An 18,010-nucleotide genomic window follows, 5' to 3' on the forward strand; every position below is an offset into this window, starting at 1 on the left:
TCAAACCTGGTGAAAATCACATATTATATTAAAAAACTAGATTTATTTAAAAGAATTTGGTTTTTTAGAAAAATCTAAAGAAAAAACTTTGCAACAGGGTTCTAATAATGAAAAATAAAATTATCAGTGATAACTTTTGTTGATAAAAGAAATTATTTGATCATCAGGTGAAATTCAGCTGGTACTTTCATTTAACATCTATCATTTTATATATAACAGAATCTTTAAAAAAAAGTAAGATATACTATAATTTTTAATTTTCTTTGAGTTAAGAAGAGTAGGAAATAGTCCTCATTTTAACCACAAATATTTTTTCTAAATGTTTGTTAAATTTTCACCAATGCTTGTGGTTAAAAAGAATTTGGTTGCTAATTTAAATAAACATTCCTTTTTTCTTTTTAATGATTGAAGGCTTCATTCAATCCCTTATTTATTCGTTTTATTTTATGTGTCATTCGCGACTTTTATCAACGATGCATTTGATGGACAGTCATTGTTAAAACTTATCTGGTACAACTGTGTTCGATGTTTATTCTTGAGCTCGAACTCACGGTCATCAGCTCAGGTGGAAAATGACTTGCCAACTGAGCTGTATCACAAATCTCCATATTTGTTCTTGAAAAAAAAAAATTGACAACTACAAGGATTTTTTTTTTCGAAACTTGTGATTTAAAATAAATAATCTTTAATGTGTAACAACTTTAACTTGAATACTGAGAAAGTACCTACTTATTATTTTTTGCTTTTCTTCGTTCAAGCAAAAAAGTCATAGGAAAAAAAATGTCACTTACACCCCCATAAGGGCCGATTTTTCCTACGGCCCTGACAGTAACGGTTAACATATTTGATTGAATAAATAATTTTTATTATAAAGTAATAAAAAAAGATGTTCAAGTCACATTTTGATCAATTTTTCAACCTAAGTTCAATTACTCAAAAAAAAAAAAATGTTAAAATTCTATGAGGTAACAAATTGTTGTTTTGCTCATTTTTTCATACTTTTAAAGATCATTTCAACTTTGTAAGACATTCTGGTTTCGAGATATAGCTATGGACTATTCCATAGACCTCTGGGATAAAGTCTACTCATTTTCCCCTATGGACAAGTATGTATGTGATTTTTACTATAGCGTTATATTGGCGATCATTGTTGAAGATAAATAAAATTTTCTAAACTATTCATAGGTTAGCATTTTAAGGTGAATATACTCAAAAAATATTTTGCAAAACAGGGTTGTTTAGTATGTGATCAAAAAAGTTATAGGTTTCCATGTATTTTCCAATATTTCTGTTTTTTCAATCGCACTCTTCGTGTTGTGTTATCTTTGCAGTGGAGCATGTATGATCCAAATATTTCTACTTTCGAAATGTGAAAAATTTTGTGGGAAGGAAAGGATTAACAGTTCCAACCTTGAAAAATGTATTTTGAGCATTTCATCTACTCTTATACTATTGATGGATTGGAATTGCATTATATTAATTGCACTCAGAAAATTTAAAAAAAAAGTTCAGAAAAAGACTGTAACAGCCAGTCAAATGTGTAGCAGTAGGATCCGACGAGATTTTCTAGATCTAGGGAATGACCCCCGTTTTAAGAGGGTGAGGTCATTTACAAAAATAAGTCATCTCGATTTGTCATAATGTGTATTATGCTCTCCTTCAAGTGCTTTGAGTTTGGCACTATTCTATGAGACATTAGACTGAATCAATTTGGGGAAATTGTTAAATTTTTTAAACCCTGAGGTCTCATTTTTGTTCAAAACTCATCCATGATTTTTTGCAGAATTTTTAAGTAAAGTTTACATGAGTAAATTTAAACTTTTAGGTTTGTATGGGAATATTCAATATTTTGTACTGAAAAATCAACATCATTTTTGTCATACAAAACCTTATCTATATGGTTTTTTTTTAATTTTTAACGTCTTAGTACTGCAAAACATTTCAATTTTTTTTTCAAATTTTTTATGCATCGAAAATAAAATTAGCAATTATAAAACACAAGACTCAAAAACTAAATACTTTAACCGACAAATTTGATTGGTTCTTGCTGCAAAAAATTGAAATACCATAAACTGGGGTACTTTTATCATCATGAAATTTTTATAGATAGTCATCATTGACTAAGTCTGAAGTTAAAATATCTGCAAACTGTTTTATACGTTAGAAAGTCTATATTTCAGCCTATGAAGTTTCAAATGAGCTAAATTTGATTTGTAGTTGAAGATTTTTTATATTGCTTAAAATGTAATTTATAGATTTTAAAATATCTGTTTTCCTCACAGACTCATTAACAAACACTTCTTCTGATAAAATGATAGGATTTAGAAGCAAATCGGTTATTTATTGTGAAATTTTACCTTTTTTCCTTTGTATGAATATAGTTTTAGTGTTATTTTTATGGACATTCTGTGATAATTTTTGGAAATTTAAGAAAAAAGGACATTTTCTATGAGAAAGACTATATAGAATAAAAAGGCTAAAAACCTCATCAAATGGTTAAGTCTGAAGAATAAAATAACATGGGAACAATGGGAGGTCCTAGGGAAGGGGCCTAGGGTAAAATTTCATTTGTTTTTGAGGCCAAAAAATATTGAGAAATTTTTATAGTTTTTGCCTCTAAATGTATGCACCATGCTGTCCATCTTTTGAGTATATTTGTTTTTGAAAGAAAACGTTGAAAAATTCAATTGAGTTCAAAACAAACTACATCCCACAAATTTGAATCCCAGAAAATTTAACAAATACGTTCATTAGGATCTGATTACCCGGAAATAATGTTTCTTCTACAAATTGGTTGAATATGTTAGAAGTTATTCCAATTTTTTGAAGCAATTAAAAATGTACAAATGGGGTGAAATTGGGCTAAGATGAGATATCGTTTTCAACAGCCTTTAAGCTAATTTTTGAGCTCCAAAACACATAAATGCAGCAATCGGAGATAACGACCCTCTCCGAACTCAACACATATTACGCAGCCTTTAGACGTTGCTGTTTTTCGTCTCATGATGCGAAATTTAAGATTTTTACTTCGAATTTAAAAAGAAAAAAAAAAACATTCAGCTTTTTTTTTAAATTAGGATAATTTTCAATACAATTCATGTTTCGAAAAAATTTCTAGACAAATTAATATCAGCAAGGACCGGCGTGAGAGAACATTTAAAAGGGCCATTCATATACCACGTTAACAAATTATTACAGGAATGTTTACCAGCAATTTATATAAAATACAACGGATTAGAATATGAGATAGAGAACGAAGAATGATTTTATCTGCTTCTGTTGAATGAATAACCTCGGTCGAAGTAAAGTGATATTTATTGATCATCATTAAATGAAACTGTTAGCCAAAATCCATGACAGATGAAATTTTTGCACTCTAAGGGATAATTCTTCACTTCAACATATGGAACAATGGAATTTTTTTTTTAAAATTTTTGGTAACATATTTTTTTGAATCAGCCAACTATTACAAAGGTGGCCCATAGTCACCCCCTCTAAGGGCTGAGAATAGGCCAATTTTCTTATTCTTGTAACTTTTTCAAAAAAATAATGTTCTTCAACCAAATTATGTGCAGTTGTATATATACTATTCAAAAACAAATCTGCTTTCTTATATTTTCTGAATAAGCTAAATTACAATAGTTATTCAGAAAACCACACAAACACCACAATTTTTGGCCCATTGTCCCCCCGCACGACGGTACGTAAAAACCATAGTGATCAAAGTTACTCAGAAACATGAAATCTGTTATTGTATCAAACATTTAGTTATGTATAACCACTAATGTCTTTTGAATATTTAGTTTTCAATGACCATGCTTTATAATCCTTAGCTCAGTAAGTATTTTAAAATTTTTAAGTGTTACAAAAAAGAAACACCGAAAATTAATTAAAAAAGTGATCAATGTTCACCCAGTTTACGGTAATTGAGAAAGATTTTTCACTATTGATAGAAGTTGGTTAACTAGGTTCAGGTTATTCATCAATTCTTGTAAATTCTCAGATAACCATCCTTTTGTTCCAAAATATGTCATTTTTCTGATGGTTTTGCTACTGTCAAAAGTTTGCGAAAAAAAAAAGTTCAAGTCTAAGCATCACGGTTAACTATCATTTTCCTTGCTCAATCTGATCTATTTTGCCAATTTGGATCGTTCATTTTTTTTTATAATTTAGCACTTTGTATTGGCTTCGGGAATTCCCGGGATATTTTAGCGTTTCCTGGGATTCAGGATTCACAATATTTTTTCCCCGACCGAATCTTCTACCCGGGACTAAAAGTTGGGGGTAAGAAAACCATTTTACTTGATCAATTGAAGTGTAATATTTTAAGACTTTTTAAAATTATAAAAACTATAAATACTATGCTATCTATTGGCACTCTGAAGCTGTATTGTAATGGAAAATAACATATCAAATATTGGTATGGCTCCAAAAGTCGCACCTCCGAACAATTCAACGGTGCAGAAAGCATGATATTCATAATTGTAGTTTTGTTCTCTTTCGAAGCTCACACCTTTTCATTAAGAGGCAGCAGCATAAACCAACCGAACCACAAACAAACTGCCTCAATTGTCAAAGACCTCTCTAGCAGCAATACAAGTTTCAACAACGCAACGGTTTCAACACACTTCATCATTTGACAAGTGCCAAGAAAAAAGTGACTCTTTGCGATCGTTTATTTGTCTTAGGTCTGCAATACTGGATTCAAGAATGGGATCCATCGAAGAGACCACGCATGGGTGCCGCCGCTTGATCGCGAGCAAAGTGGATCGTGCGCATAAATTAGCTCAGCAGCACAAACAATTAGTTGGCTCAAAGTGGGTTCAGAATTGATCAGAACTCCACATTGAAAACAACAATCTGGAAATTTTAAAGAAAAATCTATCTTTTTTAAAGATTCACAAAATAAACTTTGGAATCCGAAAATATGTAAATCTATTAATTACAGTTAAATTATGCTGCAAAGATACTTTACTCAATCATTCGAGCATCACCTTGCTTGTACTTTCTTGAACTCCTTACTTGGAGGTGATCTCACGGACGATTCAAATCGAAGAAAATACACTGGCCGGCACCGGACAGTGAGTGGTAAGTTTTGCGTATCATCCCAAACAAGTCGATGGCAGTGCAAACATAATTAGAGACAACTGGCACCCAACAACACGCCAGTAATGAGATGACCAAAAGGGTTGGACATGTTGCTCGAAATGACCAATGAGTGAATCGTAACGTTTGGAAACGACTTTAGCATAGGGTGACTGAATTCAGAATTTGTTTTTTAGAAATTTTCTATCAGAACTTCAAAGTACAACTTTGAATTTATCAATTTTCAATTTTCAATTTCAAATTTTGTTAACTTGTGGACACTAAAGAATGTTTTCGTATTTTTTCTTCAGGCCCCAATCGTACATATGTTACTCTAGAAGACCCTGTCTTGGTCCTGAAAAACGTGGGGTTTAAGAGGCACCCGGTTAGTAAGTATAATCAGCTCTTTGCGGAACCTACCTCATTATCGTGCGGAGGCAGCTGCTGCAATAACTGTCGCACCCGATGACGTTCGCCGATGCTATTAACGTAGGGCACCTTATCTTCCGGGATGGCCGAGAAGTAGAGATGGACCTGAAAAAGTGAAAAAATGCGGAAAAAGGTGACGATTAGTTTGTTTCTGCTACTAAAATTGGATGAAGAAGAAAGCTACCCAAAGACACACATTCTCATTTATGCATATGATGTTGATGATGGTTTGTTTTATGGTTCGATGAGATAACATTCCGGTTTGTTTTTTTTTTGCTGTTTGGTTTTCGTGTTTTTTCTTCCTCATTCACTCAAGAAGACGTTAGCCAGTTGGTAGCGTGATGCTTTGATTGACTTATGGCGGGCAGTTGCTGCTACCAGTAAAAGGCAGATTGAAACGAAACGAAAAAAAAATGCTCCAAAGACATGTGACCAAAAAAAAAGTGGGTCAGCAGCACCAACTTCATTAGCTAAACAGATCCAAACTTGTTTGGTTGATGCATCTTCTTTCCTAGGTGGACGAGTTGTGAAATATTTAGTAATCTATTTACCAAAGAATATCAGGTTTGATAATGAGTAAATATGCGTGTGGAAAAGATTTGCTGCTTCAAGTTATCGATAGTGTCATCAGCGTGGAATTTGATCCATCTTCCGTGTTAGCATGTTTTTCTTTTATCTCTGCTTCATTATCAGGTGACAGGAGAGTTTTACATATCTGGTTCATTTTGAGACGATGGGATTGGAAGGTTGTAGATGGCATGTGACAAACCTAGTTTTAATAAGTTTAGTTATGACTCTTCAACACATTTAAGAGTAAAAGGTCCTTTTCAAGAAATTTCATAGTGATAAATAAGACTCGAGGCTTCAAATTTCCAAAAAAACCTAAAAGTGAACTAATTTCAAATTCCTATAAATAACACGAGACAGCAAATTTCACATTTTTCCGAGGTGCAAAAAATTTAAAATAATTTTTTTTTAGTTACTTGGGCGCGCTGATACCAAATATGCAATTAGTTATTTGGTATCAGCTTTGTTGTTTTTAGATTACTTCTGAAAAACTTTTGATTCCATGTCCAAAATTAATTCCTTTTTTTCGAAAAACTGTAAAACTATAAAAAATATATAAAATAAGTTTTTATTTCAATGATCAACTTTCAAAAGGCTTAAAGGAATTTTTTCCCAAGAAAAAAAAGTTTTTTGAGTTTTCAATTTCTTATTTTTTTCCAATTCTGCAAAATACGAGAATTTGGACCAAACTTTAAAGAGTCAATAGATTCTAGTGCAAGACGCCAAAATTTTTCCAAAACAGTTATCTGTATATATAAAAATGAATGTTTTTTTGTTTGCCTGTCTGTTCCCTATAGACTCGAAAACTACCTAAGCTTAATCAGCCTTTCCTCCTTTTGCTAGAGAATTCTATTCAGCCCAAATTTAAGTTCTTGAAGCTACTTGGAAATTCGTTTAAGTAGCTGAAGAGAATGATAACCAGCTCCAATGAGATCTCTAGAAAACCTAAACGAAAAAATACCGATTGACAGATCTCTCTGACAACCGGATGACACAACGGCTGCGACAGAACTTCTGATTGGCCATCTCACTCACTTATTAGCATAGAATTCAATAAGCTTTTTCTTGAATACCTCGCACTTGATCCTACTTATGTATGTTTCATCATTATCTGCCAGAGGCCAAAAATTACAATATACCGCTTTGAGATTTGATCCTCTGCCCCTAATCATGGAGATCCAGGAGATGATTAAATTTGTTACCTTGATTAATAAATAATAATTGAACGAAATTTCCTGAATTATATTCTTTTCCATATTTACTCATCACCAATTGAATTCTTTTTAAAATCATGAGGTCCGCGTTTGTTTAAATTTTGGCGGCAGCTTGCACTTCTGGAAGCGTTCAGATTGATTCCGAGTCACCAGCATCACTGATCGAAAAGCCCAGCTTAATATTGTTGCCATGCCATTGATGAATATCTTTCTTGGGTCTGATTTCCTTCGAACGGCTGTGTTGTTGATGACGATGATCATTTTGGTGGGTGCTTCAGGACTCATTTTATCAGGAGTTTCTTACCAACCGTGTAATGTATTCAAGTCGGGAAAAAGATAAGCGCTAGATATAAAAAATGAAAATCGTGCTTAAAAAATTTGTACCTTCGCAAGAGCTAAAAATCAATTCAATTTTGTTTGAGAATCGAGTTGATTGTTTTGCTGAATATTTGACAGAAATTTGACAGATCATTTTGAGAATTCACTTTAAAGTCTCTTGAAGGTTTCTGATTCGATTAAAATGGCTCATTTTGAATCTTTAGCAGGCACATGATTCCTTTCAAGAGAATAGTGCTGACAAGTTCCATGGAAAGCACTTAGAAGTTCCGTGATCAACTTTTTAATTTTTCAAAAGGCGCTGAAAGTTTCAAAGTATTTTTTGAATAATATGGGCACGTAGAAGTCTCAAAAAACCTTTGTTCAGCTCAATGTGAAAGTGGGAATTCCATGTTTTATTAAGTGCGTGACTTTCGGTTGCTTAGGTACTGAATGCCATCGTGAAAATAAGTTTCTAAGGGTTTTTGGGACCGGAGATGGTTTCTATAATACTTACAAACCCATCCGACTTAAGGGTCTTAAGGGCAGCTCTCATTCACCTAAAATATGACAGAACTCAAACCATTTTCAAGCGATTTCCCTTATATTTGCAACACATCCAAAATTTATCGTGATAAAATAATTTCTCTATTAGTGGAAAAGTTTTTATTTATTCGGGTGAGTTTCTTTATTAAATACACTAAGTTTTTTTTTTACGCGGTATGGAATTCGTCGTTAATGTATAGGGCATGGAATATTTTCGCTCAAAAAACGTGTTGATTCGCGAAAGCCGTGCTGAAGAACCGTACCCAAGGCGAAAAACCATGTAAAAAGAAGTCGTGTTAGAAAAACGGAGCAAAATCAAACCGACTAACAAAAACCTTAGTGTACCCGTTAATTTGTTTAAAAATAGGGGTGCTATATAAATTCAATCTAAATATATATGAACGAATTAATGTCTGCCTGTTCCCTTAAGACTCGAAAACTACTGAACAGATTTACGTAAAATTTGGCAGAAAAAGGTTTTGAAGGCCGGGGAAAGTTCCTAAATGTTTCAGTGGTTATTTGAGACGTTTCCCTTTTTCCAGCGGGAAGGGGACGGGAAAGGAAGGGTGAGCCGCCTTCAAGTTTTATAGCATAATTCAAGAACTATTCCAGCTAATGGAACCAAATTCGGCATTGGAGGGTATTTTAGTACAGAAATCTTTTTATGAATACTTGGAAACCCCAACTCTTTCCATAGTCGGATGGAAAGGGGGAGGGTAAGGGTGCTGCCTTATAATTTTCAACATAACTCGAGAGCTCATCGAGTAAATGGAACCAAATTTGGCATGTGAATACCAGAAATGGTTGTATGGTAAATTGAGGCCCCTCCTTCCTTTTAGCGGGGAGCTGTAAAGGTAGAAGACGGGCTTCCGTACAATTGTTTTTTGCCTGATTTGAGAAATAATCGTGCAGATATTAAGTATTCACCCCTCCATCGAATGGGTATATAGGAAGTAGGGATGGGACTCCCTTACAAGTTTTTGTATAACTCGAGAATTAACCAAGCAAATGGAACAAAATTTGGCATGGGATGGAATTTCAATACGATAAATATCTCAGTGATTGTTTGAAACCGTTCCTTTCTTCAGTAGGGGGATAAGATTAAGAATATAGGAAGAGAGAAGGAGAGCTTCCATACATTTTTTTTTGCATTGCCCGAGAGTTTATCTAACAAATGGACAAATATTTGACATGGAAGATTGTTTTGGTGTAGTTCTTTGATAACTTAAGTTTCCTCCCTCCTTCCAGTGAGTAGATAAATTGGTTATGAAAGGGTTTTTAAATACAAAAAAATGGAATGATTATTTAAGACCCTGACCTCACACCAGTAGACACGGGTTGGGAAGGACAGAGGCCTCCCTTACCAGTTTTTTGGCATAATTCGAGAACAAAAGGAACCATATTTAATAAGATAGGTTGTTTGCGTACAAATAATTTGAGCCAAATGTGGCATGTGAACGAAAACAACCTTTCTATGGTATAGTTCGTGCCTTCCCGCATTGAAAAAGGGAGAGAGTCAGGAATTTATATCATTTAAATAATTAAGAACTTATTAATCTTATAAAAAACAAAATAAAAATGCCAGAAAACAAATTTAGAGATCAAGTTTCATTATCGAGAATTCAAATAAGGTTGGTAGGTTCGGTCTAAGATAAGCCTTCAGGTTTTTGAAAAGGTAATATTGGAACAGCATTGTTTCAATATATGATTTAACTTCTATTGAAAAATATATCTATGTTAACTAGAACGACCAATCATTTACCAGCAGAGCGGGCAAGTGCGGAATACCTGTCGTAAATTCATAACATTGTAATAATATCATGGATTTTTTAACGGCTGCGGAAATGATTGACTCATTCTGCCAAATAAGATATTTACATACACGTTATGCTTACATTTCATAACAAATTACACGAAGGTATGGGGTCGAGTAAGAGATGATTTGCATTTAAGATTTGCCGAACTAATCATCTCAAGAATGCAATTCAAGGCTAGCGTTGGTGAAACTGCGGTGAATCCGTGCACCTATGGTCGATTATCTACATACATACATACATTTTGACTTATCAAGCAAATTGGACCACCTCTTATAAGAGAGGTTGTTTTTCCTGTTGGGGAGAGACTCCACTGCGACCATTTAGTTGATGAGAGAAGTTGTTTGCGTACGAATAATTTGAGTCGAGTATAAAGTTTTGGTTCATATATTATTTGGCACGACTCGAAAATTTATCACACAATTGGAACGATTGTGATATTATTCATATATTTAAAATGTTTCAATAGGGTTCATGAGTCCTTCCCGAATTGAAAGGGGGATTTTTGGCATGATTTAAGAATCCATGAAGCTTAGAAAACAGATCAATGTATCCAGATCTTGAAAAACAAATTAAGAGATCAAGTTTCAGAATAATATATTTATTTATCTTTGCAATTCACTTTGAAACTGTTTATTCTTAATTATGTTAAAATTTGGTTTAAAATTATGCCTGAAAAGAAAACAAACCTCAATAACAGTTTTTTTTTTAAAGAGATAGCAAAGCACACCGGGTCAGCTATTTCATCATAAATTTCATACATCTAACAGGAATTGTGTCATGTAATATTGTCAGCAAGCTAAAGGGGAATAAATTAAAAGTTACAGTAACTCTGCAACACAAAGATTGGATCAGTAGTTGAACTATCCTGTACTGTTTTTTTAACGAAAAAATATCATATACCTACCACATGTTTGTAAGCGCTAAATATGAGGCTCAAAATGTATGTCAACAAAAACAACATTAAAGAATCCACTGGAACGACACACTTCATCGAATGAAATATGAATATAGATTAAAGCATCTAATAACACAGCTTTACAGTTCAGAACATCGCTATCGGAGGAAAAATATTATAATTTTCAATAAAATACCACACATGATAATGTATTGTTGCGCTTCTACCAGCAGTGATCAACAACTCTCTGGAACGACACGTTCGACTAGTGGTTGGAATTTCTTCTAGACAGTAAACATGCTCCACTGAGTATAAAGATGACGATGATTATGATGATTTGTATGCAAATCGCTTTCGATAGGCTATCTGATGGGCTCCTGTTTCGGAGCATTTTTTTCTGAACCCTATTTCTCGCTTCTCTTTCTTTCAATGTGTAACGTTATGTCCTATCAGCTTGAGTGGTGTTTTGTTATCATAAGCCCACACTGTTAGGGAACTTTTCTGTGGGGATCCCACACTTTTTTCTGTGTTCGTTTCATGCCTGGAAGCATGTTTGGTCCAACAACATCTGCCGCCGCTTACATGTTTGTAACGGAAACAGAGGACCAACCTTATGGGGAAAAAAATGACGCAAGCGCCATTTTTCCATTTTGAATTTTGAGTTTTACTTTTACTCAGACAATGCAACAAAAGCTGGACAAAGGACGTTTAGTTATCGTCAACAGGCAACTGCACAGCCAAGAGCACTCTGCACTAATTGTGCTCCATTGTCCAGTTCAGAGCACAAAAGCCAAGCAGCCGTCTCTTGTCACCTAACCTCACCGTCATTTGTCACAGATCAGCGCCGCCTGGTGCCGGTTTGTCGCCCCAGCTCAGCAGCGCTCGTATGGATGTGGTTTAATAGCTCGTGGAGCATGTCGACTTTTGGAGCCGTCATTCTGCATGGCTGGATGATACACGGCAGCAAGGAAGGCTGGCTACCGGAAGATGTGTGGCAGATATGATGATGTGACGCGATGTGATCTGATAAGGCGTCGGCGTCTGTTGGTGCCTTTTGAGGCTTCCCTCGCTCAACCTCACCTTCGTTGGGGACACTGTTATACTTTGTTGTTCTTTTTATTATGTCCGGTCTCTGGGGTAGAAACGTAGCTCAGTTCACGTAGCATGTTGATGATGACGAAGCTGACGTTTCGCCGTGCGACAATGTTCCGCTATATTAGGGGCTTATTTGTCTTAGGCTGCCTGTCTTCTCAAGAATGTGGTTGGGTTGGGTTCTGACCGTCGTACATTAGCATGTTTGATTAAAAGTTATTCACGGTTATAATTAAATCAGAGAGAAAATCTTCACAATTTGAAGGTGTAACAAAATCTTTCTCCGGAATGTTGATGACCTTTACATGGTTATTACTCGAACAAAGTATAAAAAGTTTGAAAATATTCGTCTCAAATACGTAATAGTTCTTTAAGAAGCTACACCAGTGTCAAAATTTAAAAATTCCAAATTATCTTTGATGTTTTATAGTTTCTGGATTATTATATAGGTGTTCTACAAGTAGAGGGCCAAAGTGGGGGTTTCCCGAGAAAAAAAAATTAAAAAATTTCAAAACTTATTACAAGAAAATTAAATTGAAATTAAAAAAATTTAAAATGCCAAATATAACAATTCAGGGAGAGCCCTTGGAATATGTGAAAACATATTACAGGCATGCCCAAATAAATATTAGCCCTTCGTTTCATAAAGTAACAAATTTGCAACAATTAATGTATGAAAAAATGAAAAAAACGTATTTTATTTTATTTTTTTTTCCTGATGTACACATCATTTTAAACTGTTTAACATGATTTTTAAGGAAAAATAAAAAATCATGAAACGAAGGGTTAATCAAAAAGTTTAATGGGTAGTACATCAGGGTCGTAGGAAAAAGCGGCTCATTTGGGAGGTAGGTGTGAAGATTTTGAGACAATTTTATTTCTATAATATTTTTGCTTGAACAATGAAAAAGGTAAAGGTTCAATATAATTATTCAGGTTTGAGTTATTCTACATTTAAAGTTGAGTTGATTATTCATTTTAAATCACAACTGTCGAAAATAAGCCTAAAAGCTGCCGATTTTTGATGGAATTTAAAAAAAATCAGAATTTAAAGGTTCCATTTTTAAGAAAACTTTTTGTATTTACATAAATTAGCAAGTTATCAGCAAATTCTTTTCATGGACAAACATAATTATTTTCTGTTCGATTCAAATCTATTTTCTACATTTGAAAACTCGATTAAAATTTAAGATTTAAGTTTGATGCTTTGTAGCAAGAGAGATTGAAAGAGAAAATAATGATAAAATAAATTAACGATATTTAAATAGAAAAAAAGAATATAAAAAAAACAGGGTGAAATATTGAAAATTTATAAATTTTAATTGAAACATTTCTTTGAGTCCATAATTTTTTAAGTTTTACAAACATTTCATGAAGTGCATAATCTTTCCGTTGTGTCAGTGAAAAAATCATTTCGTTTAACGGATATAGCCAACGTAGTCCGTTGCATGGCTCTTGCAAGAGAGAAAGAGAGAAAATAAGACTGGTTTGTTTTGGAAAAAGGAAGAGTGAGAAAGCGAGAGGTACTTGAACGGAAAAATGCTGATCGAGTCGTTCTGAAAAGCAGTTTTAGAAGAGTAAGGCTGATGTCATGCTGAAGCTACAGGCAACGCAACGCGTTCATACGACAAACCAGCTCTCATTTGATCTCCATGGAAAAAGCGCAGACCTGTCATACTGAGCGCTTTGTGAAGCGCGACAAATCCATGAAGATCAAATGAGAGCTGGTTTGTCGTGTGAACGCGTTGCCTTGCATGTAGCTTCAGCATAACATCAGCCTAAGACGTGTTTGGCAATAGGTATTTTTGACAATGACGCACCGCTTTCTGGAACCAAAACCAGCCCTGAAGCGTCTGTAAAGGATCCGACAACTAAAAGCTAGGGTGAAGTTGAGAAAACATAAAAAGATGTGTGAAAAAAGATTCAAAACTTTTAAATATGTTTCCAACTAAATTTACATTTAAAGATTAAGTACAATTTCTTTCACCAGCAAAAATTGAAAATTAATAATTTATTTTATTATTAGAATTTTGTGAATATTTATTAAATTCAAAATCTAGATTTTCCAAGGAACGAAATCTTCAAACTGAATCCAAACTTTACTTCATATTTAGTTTTTCTCTCGGTTTGTATTTCAAAACTGACTGATTGAATTTTTTTTTCGATTATAGTCGTTTTACCATCTTTATGGCATTCGCGACTTTATCAACGTTGCAGTTGGCGGATCGTTATTGAAAAACTTATCCGATACAACTGTGTTCGATGTTTGCTCTTGAGTTCGAACTCGTGGACATCGGCTCAGGAGACATCAGACTTGCCAACTGAGCTATATCACAAGCCCACTGATTGAATATATATTTTTTTTTAATCCTGAACCAAAATTATGAACCTAGGACCCCCGTTTCTAGTCCCTACAAAAATTCTCACATTGATATTTTAATTTTGATTATAAAACTCAACTTCAAGCTGAATCTTAATTTAATTTTTTTTGAAGATTTCAATCTCAATTCTATCTTCAGTTATTTATTCGAAATACAACTTGTGAATTTAAATAAAAATTGCTAAAAATGATACTGTTTCAGTTCTGGATCACCATTATGAAACTTTCATAAGATCCGATTCTGTATAAGAGTTAAAAATAGAATTTCAATTCTAAATCTTGAAAAATAACCATAAAACCAAGTAAATTCCTATATTTTCCGAAATGATGAGTTTCGATATGGAAAATGCTAATAGTTTAAATTTGAAATGCAAAACCAAGAGTCGAATCAGGATTTTGCGTCAATGATGAAACTTGCGTCTATGATGAACTGGATACAGAATCCGAAATCTAATAAATAAGCAGCTCTTAAATCACAAATTTTGGAGTAATTCTAACCTAAGCTTTCTAGTTAATTTTTTGGCGAGTATCCGGCCGGTGCGAATTCGGGATATTTTCTTAATTATCAGCCACTATCAAATTCATATAATTCAAATTATGAAGAAAAATACTTGAAAAATTGTTTTATTTTATCGAAATTCAGTCATATTTTTAATCATATTTTAAGCTTCCAAAAATCGTTAATGAAAACAAAAATCGTAAACGTGAATTTTGATAAAATTAGATCAAAAAATTTGGAAGCTAAATACTAGAGATGTACCGAATAGTGGTATTCGGCGAACGGCCGAATACCGAATATTGACCTTTTCAACTATTCGGCCAAACGAATATTCGGCCGAATATTCGGCCGAATATTCGGTCGAATATTCTATTAAGTTTATGATGAAAAAAACTTAAGCGATTATTTCCATTTTTTTCCATATTAATGCCCCTCGTGTTTTTAGTCGATTATTTTCAACCTGATGGTATTGTCGGATGATGTATTACAAGATATTTTTTAAGTAGAGGTCTTTCTGATTTTTAAAATGTCACCAATAACTGAAAAGACATCAGATGACTAGTCGCTTCTTGGGCGTTTATCCCCAAAGAGATTGCGTTCCTGTGAAATCTGTGACATAAAATGTCGAAACAGGTGCCAAGCTATTGGAGTTTGCTTCTTTGATATTGAAATAGATGAAGGGCGAATTTGAGCAAGATATCTTTAAAATAATTGTTGAAAAGAAAAATGATTTTTAACATTAAGCATACCATACTTCCAACCACACGTATCCACACGGCCAGGCATTCAGGACGATTTTTGAAAAAAAATGCTTAAAAAAGGGCAAAATTTATGTTTATTTTAAGGATTTTGAGAAATCGTTATTGAAAGTTATCTAAAAGTTTTTAAAGAGCTATTTGAGTTTTTATTTGATTTAGCAAATAATCTGACAAAATTTGTGAAGTTTTTAACAATAACTGGACATCTCGGCCAGATTTGACACATCTGGAATCTTTACTGGATTAATGGGCAAGTTTTGGTATATCCAAAAAATCTGGAATAAACTATAATCGAAGTATAAAGCATTTTCCTATACGATCTGCAGTGAAAGAAACATGAATACACTATAGATGTTTTGCTGAAACCATAAATTTTCAATGATTCTGTAGCTTTTACAACATTACTTTTGAATTTTTCATAAATTTTCCAAAGCCATTTGAAAAATTTTACAAGTCTGTAGTAGATATTCGGCCTATTCGGCCTATTCGGCCGAATACTTAGCTCAACTATTCGGTGAGCCGAATATTCGGCTTAACGGTTTTTTGGCGGTATTCGGCGCCGAATATTCGGCCAACCGAATATTCGGTACATCTCTAAAATACATACCTAATTCGAATGACTCAATTTATATTTTTCTTTGCTTTTGCAACTGAAGTGAAACAATGCGGGCCAAATCTGGGAAATTTGACAAGCTAAAACTAATCTTGCTAAAACTCAATATTTGAAATAAAAATTGAATATTTATTTAATTGGAAAGTGAATCGAATAATTATATGTTGTCTTATACAAATTTAATTATTAATATGGAAAAGGTAGAAAGTTCTTAAGTTGATGAAATAATTTTTATTGAGAAATACTGAAAAACAGTTTGAACGACAAATTCATCCAATTTTTCTGATGCAAAGTTCAATGAGTTACGAAATTGTCACAGCTGTTTATTATAAAATATTTCTACATCCAGAACCCAAGAATCTGGAAGTGGTACTATTCAGTTCAAATTTTTTTTTATAACAAGATCATCAATCTCAATCGTTTTGAGGAAGAATTATTCTAATGGATAAAATTTCAAGAAGAAAAAACCCAATTCATCCTCGGCAATGCACTATCCTGACAAAAATAATTTTAGGCATTACTGTCAACGAATTTTCAAGGATTGAAGAGAAATATTAATCGATTTTGATTAGAATACAACCTTTGTACTTCTTCAAACGTAAAGACACAATCTAAAAGTTCATCAGTTCACAATTCAAAGCCTTATTTTACATCCTTCAATTTCCACTGTATTAAAACTATTGTAAAACTCATCTCCAACAGCAAACATAGAGTTGAATCAAAGCAATCGAAAGATTCCTTTTAAATCAACCACGGTAAAAAGGAACCTTTCGATTGCTTTGATTCAGTTGAATCATTCAACCAAGTAGGCTCACACCACAACAGAGTAAACATAGAGAAAATATAACTCTGCATGTCTTTCGAGGCAAGTTATCCACGGAATACCCAAGATCCAAAATCGAACAAAACTTATCATTTAGTTTCATTTATCGTATTGTGTTCTGAAAAAGTTTCTCCTGCAATTTCATTTAAGGTAAGATAAAATTTGAGAGTGATTTTCTAGCTAGACGAAAATATTTTTGAAAAAAAAGGTAGATCTCACCAATTAAGGGTTCAAACATCTTCCGGAAACCGCTTTATCGTCTTTTGAATATCTGCTTCTAAACGTCCTCCGGAATGGCAGTAGAAGTTTCCTCGATTATCTTGCATTTTTTCCTTTTAAAATGTCACAAAAAATTACAGCCAAAAGAATACTACTGTTCTGCACAGCCAAAGCCTACCAAGTCAACCTTACATGAAAAGAAGCTGAGTATTTCATAAAAAAAGTAAATTAAAAAAATTTAAATGGCACGTTTTGCTTGCTTTTTTTTTGCAAGGCATTCATCCTACGACTAGAAAGCTTAGAAGACAAAAACGCTTAAATGATTAAAAAAAAATTTAAACAAATTTTTGTACAACATCGAATATCTTTTTTGAGGACCCAGTCAGGTTTATGGTTTGTTGACATGAAATGTTTTGCAAAAATCAAGAAATATTTATAATTTAAGTTACATTTTTTTAACTTTATTTATCTTTGAAGATTTTTTAATGAAAATTTTTGATTTCCTATACGAATTTCCATACAAAATTTAAACTTGTTGCGCTATTTAATTCAGTACTGATTGAATCGCTTTCAATTTTTTTCGTTGCTTCAAAAACAACAAAACAAGTTAGGGGGCATCCATTTATTACGTAACGCTCCTAGGGGGAGGGGGCAGGTGGTGAGCTCTAGCGTTACGAATTGTGACATAGGGGAGGGGGGGAGGTATGCTCAACGTTACGTAACAATTTCTTTCACTCAACGATTCGCAGCTATTCTGC

At 33.5% G+C, this 18,010-nt stretch overlaps 2 protein-coding genes across 2 annotated transcripts in view; one reads left to right on the top strand and one right to left on the bottom strand.

Annotated features, from left to right (window-relative positions):
• LOC129750601 (electron transfer flavoprotein beta subunit lysine methyltransferase-like) overlaps positions 1 to 18,010 on the top strand; it is a 324,916-nt gene that overhangs the window by 208,818 nt on the left and 98,088 nt on the right. The window lies entirely within an intron of this gene.
• Positions 1 to 18,010, bottom strand: part of LOC129750599 (protein prickle-like) — a 73,875-nt gene that overhangs the window by 21,951 nt on the left and 33,914 nt on the right. The window contains exon 3 of the mRNA XM_055745563.1: positions 5,506 to 5,619. Within this exon, the coding sequence (XP_055601538.1) occupies positions 5,506 to 5,619 (114 nt within the window). The remainder of the gene's footprint in view (positions 1 to 5,505; positions 5,620 to 18,010) is intronic.

The sequence above is a fragment of the Uranotaenia lowii genome, chromosome 3, assembly GCF_029784155.1.
Source record: "Uranotaenia lowii strain MFRU-FL chromosome 3, ASM2978415v1, whole genome shotgun sequence".
Classification (NCBI taxonomy): Eukaryota; Metazoa; Arthropoda; class Insecta; order Diptera; family Culicidae; genus Uranotaenia; species Uranotaenia lowii.